The 16680-nt window shown below is 47.9% G+C and overlaps 1 protein-coding gene across 1 annotated transcript; it reads left to right on the top strand.

The window, feature by feature from the left end:
* The first annotated feature begins 270 nt into the window (after window positions 1-270).
* Window positions 271-15930, top strand: GPRC5A (G protein-coupled receptor class C group 5 member A). The gene is made up of 4 exons (XM_054590922.1): window positions 271-429; window positions 11596-12524; window positions 14615-14673; window positions 14955-15930. The coding sequence occupies exons 2-4, from the start codon at window positions 11603-11605 to the stop codon at window positions 15045-15047; spliced, it is 1074 nt and encodes a 357-aa protein (XP_054446897.1). The 5' UTR covers window positions 271-429; window positions 11596-11602; the 3' UTR covers window positions 15048-15930.
* Window positions 15931-16680: the final 750 nt, after the last annotated feature.

Here is a 16680-nt window from a genome sequence, read left to right as displayed (position 1 = left end):
AAAAGGAGCAGTCCTCGCTGGTCCCTTTCCCCGGAGCCCGGGGACCAGCCGGGGCGCTGGTCTCAGGGCAGTCTGCTGGGCTGGGAGGGGCCGAGGCCTCCCACCCCCCGACAATTTCAAGGGTGACTGTGCTGCTGACGTCAGCCGGCTTTTGGTTCATTCCCTGGCGCGAGGACTTTATTTTCATAACAGCACGCAGTGCCGGGGAACTGGAATAGGCGTGTCCTCCCCCTGACCCTTTCCCGCCCCTTGTCCCACTGCTCACCTCCTCGCTCGTCCCTCCCTCGGGCGACAGCCGCCTTTATAACTGCTCGGCGCCGTGAGGGCGGGATCGATCACTTCCGCGGGGTCCCCAGCATCCAGAGAACCAGTGCGGCCTCGAACGCGCGGGACACAGAGCGAGTGCAAGCGCGAAAGCCGAGGCACAGGGTGAGTGAGGCGCGCGGAGGCCGGAGCGCGCCCCGCCTCCGGACGTAAATCCTGGCGGGCAGCGCGGGGTCGGGAGGGGTGGGATACCAGAGAAAGCCTGGTAACGTGGACTGCAGCTGGCTAGAGGCAGAAAAGACCCCCAAGAAAGAAATTCCTCTAGTGTAATCCAACTCAGAATTTCTTTTTTCTTTCTGCGCTTCCCAGGCTCAGAGGCGGTGAGCAAAATGAACGTCAGGTAGTAGTTTCAGACACGTTGCACACACTGTTAGCAGGTGGTAATCCTGGCCAGGCAAGTGAGCAGCTCTGGGGTCCAGGCGAAGAGAAGAGGGAGGCAGATTTTAGAGGCAGGGGAGGGACGGGGGCGGAGAAGGGGGCCGGGAGGAGAAAGATGGTGACAATCACTACACTTCCCAGTTGCTGAAAAGTTTTCGATTATTTTGCCCTTCCGCAACGAGCATGCCTTTCCGAATTTTGGGAAGCAGATTCATAGAAGTCACCCCTTCTCTTGAGAGTGTCAGGCCGTGTGCTCCACAGCGGTCTCTCCTCTGCTCCCCCGTGAGTTGCTCAGGAATCTCAGCAGACGTCCAGCGACAGCCCGCCTTGTGCAACAGCTGCACAGGACTCGGGCATGTCCCCCACGCTGTCCAAGGAGGCCTCTGCAACATCCGGGCGGGGAAGGACGGAGCGAGCACAGAGGGGCAGTCTGCTTTGCTCACATTCAAGGAATTTGAAGGACTTTTCTTTCATTCCTGACTCCTTTCCAGGCTGACTTTCTCCTCAGAGGGTTGGTGAATGCCACACCTGCTGAAGGGTTCAGCTGAATCATCCACTGCTGCGGGCTTATTTCTGAAGGGGAATGCTTGAACCACTTCAGATGCAGTGGCCTGGGGCCCGCGGAGGGGAGAGGATGGAGTCAGGGCCCTCTAGTCTCCAGTGCTGAGTGCTGGCTGCCCCTTGGGGAGGGAAGGAAGGAGGGGGAGGAAAGGCCCAGAGAGGGAGGTGTTACTTGGGAGACTGAAAGGCTCCTTGCAGGCATGGAGAGGTGTGTGCTCCAAGGGCAAATGGGCACGAGCAGAACTGAGAAGGAGCGGAACATTCCTGGGAAGTGCTCTCAACTTGAGTCAGGAAGGCTGATTTCTCCTCCTGGCTCTACAGGAGGAGGCGAGGGCCTGCACCTTGAGTTCCTCCTAAGGCGTCTTGCGAAGGCCCCCAGCTCCTTCCCCGGCTGAGATTCTAGCCCCTCTGAATCTGCACGTGCCCTGGCAGTACGCAGTGGAGCCCGCCGGCCTTTGTATTTCACTCTAGTGGGAGCTGAAGGTAACAAGATGTGAAGAAGAATGTTGACTAAGTGATTTTATTTGTCTCATTCTGCGACTTGGTCTTTAGGTGCACTGGTATTTAAAAACCCACAGACTGGGCTGAGGAAGGGGTCAGGAAATGCCGTGCTGGACCTTTAACAACAGTGGATTGAATAGTGTTTTTGCTTGAAGGGTCTCAGGTTTTCTGAGCAGTTTGGTGTGTTTGTTTCTACTTTTATTCCTATTTTTATTGCTTTGTGGTCAGAATACATAGTCTGTACATTTCTTATTTTAGGATTTCAGATTTTTTTTGTGGTCTAAAATATGCTGTTTTTGTAAATGTTCCATCACCACTTCCATAGGAGTGATCATATAGAGCAGGGGTCAGTAAGCTAGGTCCATGACCGAACACATCCTTCAGCCTCTTTTTGTTAATAAAGTTTTACTGAAACACAGCCATGTTCATTTGCCAATAGATTATGTATGGCTGCTTCAGCTATAAGAGTATGGCCTGCAAAGCCTAAATTATTTATTATCTGTCCCTTTAGAGAAAATGTTTGCTGATCAGAGATATAGAGGATCTGAATTATATGATTAATAATAGAGTTCTAATAAGATATAAAAATAGAAAATGTTTTATTAAAGTGCCTATAGAACACATATAAAAATTGCCATATTATTATTCTTTTTTTTTTCTATTTAACCTGCTGAGGATCGATACAAAAGTATTAAAGTCTCCTTTAACTGTGGTATTTCTTTTGATTTCTCATTGTACTTCTGGTCGCTTTGCTTTATGTGTTTAGGTGCTATGTTATTCAGTACAAAAAATTTAGGACGGTTGTATCTTCAGTGTGAAGTATTCCTGATTATTATTATACAAGCATAATATCTTTTAGCCTTGACTATACTTTGAGTGCTATTAATACCTCAATTCATACTTAATTGTCTTATCTTGAGCAAGCTAATTAACTTTGTACCTGGCACATAATACCAGCCAAGTAAACATTATCTATTATTGCTTTTTTTTTTAACATTTATTTTCATTTTTTCCTTTCTTTTTCTTTCAATTTTTTTGAATCCTATTGTTTTAGGTGAGATTCTTATAGGTGAAGTGTAGTGTAATTTAGTCTTTTTTCAAATAAAAAAAGTTACCATTTACATTTATTGTAACGACAGTTGCTTGCTATCGTCATCTAATTTTTGAGCAGGCATTCTGCTTTCTCCACCCTCTCCCACATTAGGTCACCTCTGTTGTGCGTTTAGGTCCTACTAGGCCCCTCAATGGGTGGTGGGGCCATTCTCAGAGCTTAGACATATAGGCTTGCAAGGGGGGATGACAGGTTCTGCTTGGGGCTTGTTGGATCAAGCGTGAATGTTACCATTATATAGTGAAATAAAATACTTAAAAGGTGTCTATGAGAGCTTTGAGGTGATATACCAGCAGAAGACTTCAGTTTATCCACACCTATTTTCTAGAAATTTCATTTATTAAAATTCTGCCGTAAGAGATTTGAAAGTTTCACTCAAAATCTTGTTTTTCTTTTTAAAAATGATTTTCAGTGTTTTTGTTTTACATCCCAGTAATTTATGTTACCCTGATCTCAAGTTCACATGCTTTGTTTAGACTAGAAGAAGATGATAATACCCCAAGGGAACTACTCGAGAGGGGAGAGATTAGGATGAACACTGTTGTTGCTTTTGTTTAAATCTGCCGACAATGATATGATGGTTTATTTTCTCTCGGTTACTGCATAGAAATTCCATTCAGTGATGTTATTCAGATGTTATTCATAAGATGTTGCCATGATGCATCACTTTTATGTCATCAGAATACGGATGGCTACTTGGAACCAGGGATCTGGAGATTTCCCTGGAGATACTTTCCAATTATAACTAATTCTTCATCCAGGGCAGAGAAATTTCTGTGGGACTCCACCCATGTCTTAGAACTCAACCTAGATAAAAATATGAGGATCAGCACATATTCATCTTCAAAAATTCTTCCTCCCAATTACTCACACTTGCTAATAAATAACTTGTTTTGAGTAAATATTCAGCGGTCAGTCTTAGTCCAAAACATTTGCTCAGCAGCCACTGTGCAGAGCACATAGAGGGAACCAACAAACAAAAGATTTGCTCTATTTCCTTCAACCTTATGTAAATTGTTACCTGATAGGTGAGTCAAACTGACGTTAAAGTATCATATACAACATATAGATGTGGAAAATCTTAAGTGCCAAGAAACAATTAATTGTAAAAACTATAAAGAGTCCTGGCCAGGTGGCTCAGTTAGTTAAGCTTCCTCCCATACACCAAAAGGATGTGGGTTCGATCCCTGGTTTGGAAGCATATGGGAGGCAGCCTATCCCTGTTTCTCTCTCACATCTATATTTTTCTCTCTCAAATTAATAAACATATCTTCAGGCGAGGATTAAAAAAAATCAATGAAGAGACATACAAATTTAAAATGTGATGGGACTAATAGTTTTAAAAACCCTCAAGATCTGGGATAAGTTTTGAAGAAAAATGATAAATGGATTGTGAGTAGGAGGGGTAGGGTCTTTCTGGCTGGGAGAATAATGTGTGTGCTGAGGCAAAGAGGGTGACTTTGTTCAAGAAGGTCTTAGGGTGAGCCCCGATTCCCTACCAGGTAGAAAAAAATACGCTTGGAAGATTTACTTACCTTGCATAGAGGTGGACAGAGGAGCTAGGAAGGCAGGAGGAGCTGGGTGGAGTGCCCATCGGAAAAAAGCCTTGAGGCTCAAATTGAGGCTGAATCTGTTATAATGGACAAAAGAGAGCTAGTAAGCTTTTTAACTGCTAAATTCAAAGATCCCTTCCCAGACCTTCTCTTCGCCCCCCTTGAAGTGCTTAACTCCACTGACCACTCTTTTTTGGGGAACTGCTCCTTGGCTTCTGGGAAACCACCTGGGCGTATTTCTTTTTCTAACCCCCAATGATTTCTTTTTAACATCTTTGCTGGCTCCTGCTTTGATGAGATGGTGTTCCCATGGTTCCATCCTCAGCCCTCTCTCACTGTAGGTGCTCCCTGTGTGATCCGGTCTTGTCCCAAGACTTCAGGTGCCTCCTGTGGGCCCAGTCTATGTGTAGAGACCAAACCTCTTCTGAGCCTCAGTCCCTCATGTCCAAGGGCAGAGGGGGTCAGCTCAACTGGTGTCTAGGAGCCTGGCTTTTCAGAGCCATGTGACCTCGGGCAAGGGATTTAACTCCTCTGTGCCTCAGTTTGCTCAACTGTAGATAAGAGGCATAATAATAGGGTTGTGTGGGGATTAAATGAAATAGTGCATGGCCCAGGGTAAACGCTGAGAATTTAGTGTTTGTTCTTCCTGGATCCTCCCAACTCTGTGTCCCATAGTCATCTTAGATTCAATGAAGCTAAACTTGGCGTCTCCCCTTCCTTATAAGCCTGTATTTCTAAGCTCCATTCAGTTGCCTAAGCTAGATATCTGGGAATTAACCTAAATTCCTTCATTCCCCAAGCCCTGCCTTCCTCAAAATCTCTCACCATTTCTTGCCCATCATTCATGCCTCATCTCCCTGGTTTCCCTGCTAAAGCCTTTTTATTTTTATACCCCATTAGGTAGATTGGACCACTGTTTTCCACGTGCCCTCAGCATTCCCTGCACACTTAGTGACTCCTTATTTGTATGTCTGTGTGGCTATTGGTCCGTCCAAGGGCAGCAGCCACACTTGTGATCTTGCATACTTCACACAGCACCTGACACTACGTAGGCACTTAATTATTTGTTGATTGACAGAAAGATTGACTGAATGCAGGACTGTTTGCTTTGGAAACTTCTTGGAGATGATTTAATGGAGAGAGGCTGGAATTGGGAAGAAAGACTTCTGAGATCATAACAGTGATTTAGAGATGAAATGACAGATTAAATTATGATTAAAATCATTAAGGGATATTCTTCTGACTATGTGGCACGGGACATGTAACTTTGTCTAAGACATAGTCTTCTCACCTGTAGGACGAGCTGTAGGAATATCAAATGAGATAATAGGTGTGGAAACATGAAAATGAGAGAATATGTATAAAAACATATGAACACCTAGTGTAGTGCCTGGCTCACACAGGGACTCAGTGTGTGACAGTAGTCGTCATTCTTTTTATTCATAATTATCTTGTGACTATTGTTATTAATACTGATTGAATATGACAATTCAAGGGCAGAGAGGAAATTAAAATGCTAGAAAGTCACAAATTTGCCTGGTTAGGATGGTGTGAAGGCTCAGCTTCAACAAACACCTTGTCTGTGGTGCCATTCCCCAGGCGTCCTAAGAGGGAGGTTTCGTCCTCTCCTTTAGATGGCAGGTGAGATAAATAGATAAATCTCCTAAGGAAGGAGATAAGATCAGCTTACCAGGGGAAAGTTCAGGGCCCCAGGTAATTCCTGCTCAGATGCTGCAGGGGAGGGCTGCAGGGACCCGTCCTGCGCTCACAGGTGTCCGGGTGTACGCCTGTCAATGTCACGGGTAGGGTCAGTACTGCTCCAGAATCCTGTGGCTTTGTCTTGCAGGCAGACATTCTCCTCGGCCTGCACTCAGACCCTTCAGCCTCGCCTCCAGCCTTGCGTTGGGGCTGGGTTAGGAGTTTGCAGAATATATTCTTTTCCTGACAGGACACGGGGCAGGAAGGAGGATGCAGCAGGGGTGGGGGTGGGGGGCTGGGGGGCTGGCGGGGAGGAAGAAAGAGGTTTGGAGATTGTTGACAAGGAGCTCCCCAGAAGGATGAACAGTGGAGCTGGATGTGAGCTCAGACCACCTAGTTTAGCACCCTGCCCTCAGTTTACAGAGAAGAAGGAGGTTCCAGGAGACAGAGTCCACTGTGTGTCTTCCTAAGGGGGCAGAGTAAAGGAAGGGTTTGGAACTGAGCTCAGGAAGTGACTTTCTCCCTCCCTCTCTCCCTGCCTCTCCTCCCTCCCTCCCTGCCTGCCTCTCCTCCTCCCCCACCTCTTCCTCTGCTTGTTTCCCCCCACCCTCATCTTTCTTCATTTCTCTTTTTCTTAACCTTTCAGCCAATGCCCTGACTCATTCCAGAAGGGTTAATGCAGTGCCAAGTGATTTCAGTGTCTCAGATGTGGGTGCCGTTGGATCATTGGCCAGCAGGTAGTTAGCTCAGTTAGCCGCTGCAATAAGTGAAAAGGGGTCTCACCCTTATGACTCAAAGACCTTTTCTCATTTCCAAGGCCACTTAACCCTCACCACCTTCCTCCGAGGTGCAGGGTTTAGTCATCAGGAAATTGGGTGGGAGCGTATGACTGCATTCCAGTAAATTCCTCTCTGCTTGCTGGGAAAGCCTTGGTATTCCTGGTCTCCTAGGCGACACCTGGAGTCACTTGGGTAGGAGCAGGGTTTCAGACATGGCCTGGAGCTCCTAACTTCGGACCCAAAGTCCAGCCTGCTTGAGAAGGAGGCGGGAGCAAGTGGTGGGCAGTTGGATTAAGGGCAGCGGACAGGGGCTCATGAGGTGCAGCCCACCCCCGAGCCCCTGCCCCTCCGGACTCCACTTCTCACCCATCCTGGCTGGACACTTACCCCACGTCAGGCATTAAACTGGAGGCTGGGAGGTACATTTAATAACTTCTCCTCCACAGAACCTTTATGTCGAGAGGGCGATGCAGACTTCCCCACAGGCGGGGCAGGCCTCTGTGACAGGTGCTGTGGTAGGAAACGCGGAGGTCCCCCCACCCCAACTCAAAGGACATGTGTCTCACGAGGCTTGGGCCTCAAGGGAGGCGGCCTGGAGGAAGGGGCCTCTAAGTCAAATGAAGACGGTGGGGGAGCGGGGAGAAGGCCCACCCAGACGGGACAGCATGCTTGAAGTGAGACCCCAGGGCTTCTGTGGAGCAGTGACGAGTAGCTGGTATACTGGGGACCCAGGGGCGTGGGGTGACAAGCCACGAGGCTGGAGAGGCCGGCAGGGGTAGGGATGCAGAGCCTTACCCTGGCTGTGCAGGTTCATGGCTCTTTCCCTGGCCACAGACAGAGGTGGTCCCGGTGGAGACGATGCTGGGAGACATCGTCAGGAGACATTGGAGAGGTGGGGGTGCTAGGATGTGGGTGAGGGGTTTGTTAATGTGGGGTAGAGATTTCTTCGGTCATTTCCCAACTCAGAGGTAAGATCTGAACTTGGCTTTTAGCACCACTGCCTTGGGTTCACAAATGGGGAGATGCTGGGGTGCCTCCTGCCCCAGCTTCTCGCCCTCTCTTGCAGGACCTCCTTTCCCGCCCTGCCCACTCTAGCACAGCACACACGGCTCGGTGTGCAAATAGCCATTTCGTTGCTCTGTGGCACTCTGAAGATAGCAAACCTCTGAAGAGCTGGGGCAACTCACAAGGGTAGGCTGAGCTCTTAGCGGTTTAACCCAGGCTCAAAGCCTAACCCAGCACCCACACGCTGATGCCGCCGCCCCGTTTCTAACTGGCTGGTCCCTCCTGGCTTTGAAGTGCTTACCAGACAAGGGGCTGTATGGTGTTGTGTTAAGGTGTGTAATGTTGAAGTGAGAATTCAGGTTTGAATCCTAGCCCTTCCACTTACTAGTTGTGTGACTTTGGTGAGTCAGCTAACTTGTGCTTCAGTTGCTGCACCCGTAGGACAGGGACAACAATCCTATGAGCCATATCGTAGGGTGGTTGTGTGGGTAAAATGAGTAAAGTGCATAAAACTGGGCCTGAACTCGGTGTGAGTGAGTCATGAGACCCTCCCTCCGCTTCAGAGCGGCCCAAGAGCAGATGGTTTCTCTCGGTGCCTGTTTGGTCTCTGTCAGAGGGAGTTCGTTCTTGGTTGGACTCGAGGTCTCTCTGCCCTTGGCTTTGGTTACAGAGGATGTCTACCTAACTGTTAGACTCATTGCGCTTTCTTTTTCTTGCTCTAGCCCTTTTGTTCTTCTCCAAGGCTATTTCTTTAGCTCCCAGCAGTTTAGCTCCCAAATGCTCTCCGCTTGCCCCTTCCTCTCTAAACCCTGTCCTCTCCGAGCCACCTCCCTTGTGTCTTTTCCTCATCGGGTCATTCTCTGGGCAACATGCTATTACCATCTCAGTACAGCCTTGCTTGTTCATGGGTCTGGTGAGTTTTACTTTGCTCTGACTAAACTGAAAGTACTCAGGACATTTTAGGCCTGTTGTGTAATCCCTGCCATGCTGGGGAAGGGGTGGGGGAGGGCCAAGAGAGGTCAGTTAAGAAGGATAATTAATTCAAAAAAATAGTCACTCAGGTAAAAAAATATTTACTAGAAATTTTTAAAAAGATATTTCTGAGAGAATTGAGAAATATAACCCCCAACTGGATATTTGATATTAAAGGGCTGTTGTTAATTTTTAAGTGTGGCTTAGTGATAAAGGTGTTTTTGTCATATTATATATGTATGCTTGCATTTATGGATAAAAGGATCTGATGTCTGGGATTTGCTTAAAAATAATCTAGTGAGTGGGGTGGGGATGTAGATTAACGAAGCAAGATTGGCGATATAGTGATAGTTTTTGAAACTACATGATGATTCATCGGCCTTCTTTGACTCATCCATATTTATTTTTGAGTATGGTTGAAAATGTCTGTAATAAAAACGTACACATTAAAAAAGACCCTGTTGTTTTAAAGGCAGTTCAGGGACTGTTTCTCCTCTCCTGCGTGATTGGGGCGGGAGGTGGAGATGAAATTGGGAGAAATCAGTTTTCTCCCTCTCCACACCCACTGTCTGTTGCTCTTGTCAGACCCTGATCTGTGGGTGTCAGAAGGCTCTGAGACGGAGGCCCCGTGACACAGCCCCCCTGCACAGCCGCACACGAAGTAGGGGGCCTCGAGGTCCAAGCTGGGTGCAGGAGGCCTCTGCCTTACTGTCCTCCTGCCCAGCCCCGGAACTGTCCTCTAGGCAAAAACCTCATTAATCTCTGTCAAGATTTATAGTCATCAGGTTGAAAGTCCTTCATAATTATCAGGTAATTATGGTAACAACTACTTGTCAACAAACAGCTCTACTTTGAGGGGTGGGGAAGGAGCAGCGGGAAGGGCAGGGATGGTCAGAGAACTTCCTTTCCAGCCAGACACCACCCTGATAATTAATTCGGGAGTGAGTGAAGTGGAGAGGTGAAGGTGGGTGCAGATGATAGGGCTGCCTGGTCCCGCCCTTTGTTCATGCTGCCCTTGAACTGGACAGGGCTCTTCCTCTTCCGCAGCCACGGCGTAGACGAGGGAGCACCCTCCACACTTCCCTTTACCATAGAAGCCCAGAGTGGACACCTGTGGGCAAAGCATAACAGACTCTGAATACTTGCATTTCAGGGGTTGACTGTATCTGAAGCTCATTTTCTTTTCTTTTTTTTTTTTTTAAAGATTTTATTTGTTTAGTTTTAAGGGTTGGGGAAGGGAGGGGAAAAAGAGAGGGAGAGAAACATTAGTGTGCAAGAGACACATCAATCGGTTGCCTCTCCCATGCCCCCTACCCGGGACCTGGCCCACAACCCAGGCCCGTGCCCTGACTGGGAATCAAACCGTCGACCCTTTGTTTTGCAGGCTGGTGCTCAATCCACTGGGCTGTACTTGCCAGGGCTGCCTTTCCTTTCCCTCCTGTTTCTTATTCTCTGCCCTGGAGAGGTAGAACCTAACCCATGCTTTGCTCTGTGCTCTCCATGTGGTAATTCCATGGAGTACATTGCAGGTGACAGAACCACGGTGAGGGAAGACCAAGAGGACCCTGAGGCAGTGGTGGCAGATTATGTCTGTCTATCTGTCTGTCTCTTCTACTATGGAAGAGAATATGTCTGTTTTCCCCTTTCCCACTGAGTATTAGAATAGTGATTGGCACAGAGTGGTGTTCAGTAAATATTGGTTGGATGAATGACTATATAATCTGAAGTTAAACTTGGAGGGACAATTTCATAAAAAAGTTAGGAAGATAGATTTAAGCTATAAATTATTTGTTATTTATTTTTTAAGTTTTTATTTATTTAGTTTTAGAGAGCAGGGAAGAAAGGGAGAAAGAAAGAGAGAGAAACATCAATGTGCAAGAAAGACGTCCATTGGTTGCCTCTCACAGACCCCCAGCTGGGGACCTGGCCCGCAACCCAAACATGTGCCCTGACTGGGAATCAAACTGGTGATCTTTTGATTTGTGGAACGATGCCCAACCCACTAAGCCACACCAGTCAGGGCTAAGTTATTTTTACTACTTAACTTATTTTATTCTAACACTCCACTAATTCATCCATATGTGAATCTATGTGTTATATTGCACATATAATTAAGAGCTCATTACAACAGGGAAGACTCCTTCATTACTTTTTGGAATTAGTAGAGCCATCCTTACAAACCCTGAAGAGGGGGAAAAAACCCTTCTAATATGTGATAGCAGAGCTGAGGAAGAGAATCCAGCAGCTGAGAAGTGAATGTTTGGTCTCCTGTAGAGAAATCTACAATTCTGACAACTCTTTCAGAGACTGGGATCCTCACAAATAATGTCTGAAACAGGTATTTCCATGCTCACTAATTCTTAAGAAAGTACTAGCTAAAAATGTCAGGAATGCCGGAGGTTATTTGTGACATGTGTTTTGAACTGACACTCTGAACCCCTCCACCCCCCACAAAGCACTCGGTCCTCTAGCTTTGGGGTAAATATTAAATATAGTTCAAGTGCGGGGAAAGAAGGATGGTTTGTTCTTCCCTTTCATCAGCCTTTAGGATCTGCCACGACAGGTGGAGAAACGCTAGTAGTTTTATCTAATGTATTAAGTTCACGGGCAAAATGCTGGTGGAACATACAAAATTTTTCCTTAATCTTTCTTGATCCTCTGTGCCTGAGTTTGTTAGGACATTCACCCCCGTCCCCATTTTGCTTCTATGTAGGGTCACAATGGCCATACCCCCTCGTGGTTGCCGCAAGAACCTGGACCCCAGGTACCACAGACTCTGTGATTTAGATGAAATTTGGGGCATCGTCCTGGAAGCAGTGGCTGCAGTCGGGGCTGTGACCTCGGTGGCCTTCATGCTAGCTCTCCTGATCCTGGTCTGCAAGGTGCAGGACTCCAACAGGCGGAAGGTGCTCCCGGTCCAGTTTCTCTTCCTCCTGGGTGTGCTGGGGATCTTTGGCCTCACCTTTGCCTTCATCATCACACTGGACAGAAGCACGGGGCCCACGCGCTTCTTCCTCTTCGGTGTCCTCTTCTCCCTCTGTTTCTCCTGCCTCCTGGCTCACGCTCTCAACTTGATGAAGCTGGTGCGCGGGTGGAAGCCGCTGTCCATGAAAGTGATGCTGGGCCTGGCTGTGGGCTTCAGCCTGGTGCAGGACATCATCGCCATCGAGTATGTCGTCCTCACCATGAACAGGACCAATACTGAAGTCTTCGTGGAGCTTTCTCCCCCTCGGCGCAATGAGGACTTTGTCATGCTGCTCATCTTCGTCCTCTTCTTGATGGTGCTGACCTTCCTCACATCCTGCTTCACCTTCTGTGGACCCTTCACTGGCTGGAAGAGACATGGGTCCCACATCTACCTCACCACGCTTCTCTCCATTGCCATCTGGGTGGCCTGGATCACCTTGCTCTTGATCACCCCTACTCCTGGCCCCGAGTGGGATGATACCATCCTCAGCTCAGCCTTGGTGGCCAACGGCTGGGTTTTCCTGTTGGTTTATGTTGCACCTGAGTTTCATCTGCTCACGAAGCAACAGAACCCCATGGATTACCCTGTTGAGGATGCTTTTTGTAAACCTCAATTCATGAAGCAGAGCTATGGTGTGGAGAACAGAGCCTACACTCAAGAAGAAATCACACAAGGTATTGAGCCTGGCTGGGTGGAGAGCCCCTTATAGAAGGGCGGGGGAGAATCACAGGGTATTGTAATGGGAAGGGACATGCAAGTTTATCCGTCTCGTGCCCCTGACAGAACAGATCAGGCCCCCAAGGCTCAGATCTTGCTTACAGTCATCCGGCTAGTTAACAACAAATGGAAGTAGAAGCAGGCCTCTGGAGCCGTAACCTAGTACTGTCTACACAATACCATGTAGGTTTCTCTGAATCAAAATTAGGTGATGCAAAGGGATGACTAGAAAATTTCTTAGATACAAGTTGGTGAGATTGTGTTCTTTATAAAAGATAACTAGGCATCCCTTCTGGAAGCATGGGGCCTTTACATATTTGGGTGTATAAGTCAAGCCCGGATTTCCTGCCTTGATCAGAGGGCACAGAGCAGGTAAGAAAGCCTTTTTATCATAAACCAGCAGGAATCTCCGTAAAGTTACTAAGGATTCTGATTTAACCCAAAGAGCTACATTTTATTGCATGTGTCTGGGCTCATGGGAGGGAAGAGATCATATCTGACAGGAAAGAATGAACTGATTTGCTCTTGCCTGGAGTTGTGAGCAGCCAGGTGTTCTGTTGTTGTTCTCATCGCAAAAAGCGGCTAAGCTGACAGCCAGACACCGCCCTGTCCATAGGGATCTATTTATTGGTCTCCAGAGTTTACACTGAAATCTGGGCCTAATAATCAGGGGTGGGGAATGGGTTTGCGGCAGGAGGGAAGGGCCTGCAAGGCCAGGCTCTTAGCTGCCGCTAACAGTTTCTCTGCTCTTGAAGCCTGGGGTGCAGAGCTTCCTGGTGCTTCTGCCTGCCAGCTGGGGGCCCTCTCCTGGGCCCTTGGAAGCCCAAGGGGAAGGGGAGGGCCCGAGGGGCTGTTTTACTCACCTGTCCCATCCTGTCCATTCCCACAGCTTCACGCTGTCACCTTACTGCTGAGACTCACTGCTATCATTATCAGTCCCTAGCTGGTCTTCCTTCTTTAACCCTTCCTTCTATTCATTTTGTGGGCCACTGTCAGCTTACCCTAGGACATTCCCCTGGCCACCGCACTTTATTGTCACCTACCTAACCAGCTCCCCAGTGCCCACTGCTTTGATGAAATCCTTGGTGCCGCTTTTCACAGCCAGAACCCAATAGCCATGCGAGCTTTGCTCTCAGTCCAAACCTACCAAGTCATTTTCTTGCCTCCGTGTCAGGCTCAAGGAGTGTCCGTCCTCTGCCGGGCAGTTGCCAGACAGTCCTTATTCCTTTGCTCGCCCTTTTCCAGAGTCACCCAGTCCCCAAGCTTTGCCAGTGCTCACGCTGCCCGCGCATCTGTAGAACCCCGAGGCGCTGATCGGGATGTCTCATCCCGCAGTTATCTGTGCGGCTGTCATGCGCTTCTTATTCTCTAGGGTCAGCTGCAGGGCAGGAGTTGGTCTGGTTAATCCTTATGTTCTTCACAACATTTTACATAGGGAAGGTGCTTAGGTCTTTATCAAGTAACTTGAACGGGTACATTTGTTGGGAAACAAATGGATTACTTTAAACTGTATTCATGGTGATTGTTTGTGCTTACTCACCTGTTCCTGAGTTTAAATCCTTCTGATTTCTCCCAAATCCATAGAAAATAATTGCTCATGAATTCCAACCATTTTTAATGAAAATATTAAGAAAATTTTCCCCCTTGTTGGGTAGTTAAAGAAGTAAATAAATCCCCTGTGAGATTCCCTCAAGGTATAGCTCTGCCCAGATCTCTAACTGAAAAGATTGGTTTCAAATGTGCCTTTGAAGTGGTCCTACGTAGGAATAGGACGTGGCGGGCCCCTGGTGAGGTTCTGAAAATGTGTTTCCATAGTGATCCCATGATGCTGGTTATTCATTTATTCAACCAGTGCTGTGTTTACTCTGTGCCTGGTCCTGGGCTTGGGGACACAGCCTCTCCCACCCATGGAACTTACAGTCTTCCAGGGAAATAACTCAACGGATAATGCATCATGCTTTGGTAATGACTCACCTGGGGTGAGCACAGGTGTGTGCCTGAGGGAGGGGACCCTAACACTTTAATTGCTCCTCTCCCTCTGTTTCAGGTCTTGAAGAGATAGGGGATACCGTCTACGCCCCTTATACCACCCATTTTCAGCTGCAGGTAAATGGTCTCTTTGTCCTTTTTATCAGCAGCCCTAGCACCATTCTGATGGCCCCTCGATGGCCACCTTGAAAGGGTGACACGTCTGCTTCGCTGTCATCCACCCCATGGGGTTAGGGCAGAAGACTGGTGTGCAGGGCACCGGGAGGGCGTTAGGGGGACGGTTTAGAAGAGGGAGAAAATGAGATTCCTGCCCAGGTGGAAGTTCTGTTCGAATATCCAGGAATGAAAGTGGGGTTTTTTCCTTCTCTTTTAATAACAATATGGCACTTGTTTTTCAGAATCGGACCTCCCAAAAGGATTTCTCCATCCCGCGGGCCCAGACTCGGGTCAGCCCTTACAATGACTACGAAGGGAGGAAAGACGGCAGTTAGCTGTTCTGAAGAGCGGGAATGGACACAAGTCAGCAGAACTAATGGGGAGTTCGAAGGGATGTGGGCAAAATCCGGAGTCTTCTAAGGAAACCACGCAAAACATTACGGGCAGACGTGGCCTCCCCGCCAGCCTTAACCGCTATTCTGTTCTGGGGTTGCTGGGGCAAGGAGGACTCCGGTTCTTAGCAGCGCTGTAGGTTTTTCCTTTGTTCCATACTTAGGATGCTTCTTATAAGTGGGAGTATCAGGCAACTCAGGGTTAGCCTCTGACTATTCCCTGTCACATTACTTGTGACTAAAGCTCTGGTCCTCTAACTGCGTGCTCGCTCATTCAACTTCCACAGCCAGCGCTCAACACTGGTTTCTAAGAATTGCTTGGCCCGGGGCAGACTGCGAATCTGAGCAAAACTAGCAAAGACCTCTCAGCCCCTCCCTGCCTGAATCTACACTGGAAGCCAGCTACCGGGACCCTTCCTTCGTGTCTGGGTAGGAGAGCTAAAGGTCACCTTAAATGGACTCATCTCTGTTGTGCTGCCTAACACAGCGCCTCTGTGGGTCTCCAGCACCAATTCACAGGTCCCTAACCTCTCCTTGTATCATTCCCAAACTTGCCGTCCATCTCCCTACTAATCTTCCCTGTATCTTTTACCAGGAGTTTTCCTTCTGGACCTCACCGGTGTGGACAAGCCCAATTTCTCTTTGCCCAGAGAATTGGTGCACTGTTCTTTCTAGAAATCCCTGGCACTGGTTCAGATCCCAGCCTCTGTAACTAGATTTGCACTGTGTTCACCTCCTGCGTTCTGTAAGCGGGCATTGTCTACGGATGGGGAGCGTTCCTTGTATAATAAGCTATTCACCGTTCTTTACCTGGAGATGCAATAAAATGTGGTGGCAACTCTTTCACTGTATGCGTGGTGGACATTAGTCATGTTGGACTTGAAGTTCAAGGTTTGGCTACAGTGGGTATGGACTTGACCCTTCTCCATGTGCTTCTCCTTCCCTTTTTCACATGCAGTGAACACAAGTGTGTTTCCCTCAATTTTTGAGGAGTGTGGCAAAGGTGAGAGGGGGAGCCAGGAAGGGTCGCGGACCCTGAGGTTTAGCTCCAGGAAGGCAGAGGCGTGGCAACCTTGGACCGGAGTTTGGCAGCCCAGGTAAGACAGGAAGGAGACCTTAAAGCCAGTTTCATGATTCACTTGTGGTTTAATTGGAGGAGGAAATAAATCCATATCCCTTATTTGACAGAACTGGTTCATAATATCTGTTGGAAAAGACATGGTACCTAAGTTATTATTTACTTAATCGCAGAAATAACTCTGAGGGGCAGGGCAACAGAAAATTGCTCTCTGGTGGAGGGGAAAAATCCCCATGCACAGGAATTGAATGACACTTAAAAATATGTAGCTGAGTTAGGCAGTTCCCTCCCAAGAGCCAGATGCTCTGCTGTCCATCAGAAGGAAAGCCTAGTGTGGGAAGAGGAGAGATGAGGGTTGGAGGAGAACGACTCACTGAATTAAGGGTATTTACATTCCACAGGGTTTGGCTGATTGTTTCCCAATGGCTTTGCACCAACATTAGTCAAGTTTTAAATGGAAAAGGAGGAGTTGCAAATAATGATTTATATCCTTCTAGG

This window comes from Pteronotus mesoamericanus, unplaced genomic scaffold (assembly GCF_021234165.1).
Source record: "Pteronotus mesoamericanus isolate MK-2021 breed Mesoamerican mustached bat unplaced genomic scaffold, CSHL_Meso_final scaffold_21, whole genome shotgun sequence".
Lineage (NCBI taxonomy): Eukaryota > Metazoa > Chordata > Mammalia > Chiroptera > Mormoopidae > Pteronotus > Pteronotus mesoamericanus.
This window is presented reverse-complemented; position numbering and strand designations above follow the sequence as displayed.

What these genes read in the sequence shown, in the direction of transcription:
- GPRC5A (XM_054590922.1), top strand. Translation starts at nt 11,603, where the DNA reads ATGGCCATACCCCCTCGTGGTTGCCGCAAGAACCTGGACCCCAGGTAC. An exon ending in TCAAGAAGAAATCACACAAG is followed by an intron (nt 12,525 to 14,614) that starts GTATTGAGCCTG and finishes CCTCTGTTTCAG; the next exon opens with GTCTTGAAGAGATAGGGGAT. An exon ending in CCACCCATTTTCAGCTGCAG is followed by an intron (nt 14,674 to 14,954) that starts GTAAATGGTCTC and finishes CTTGTTTTTCAG; the next exon opens with AATCGGACCTCCCAAAAGGA.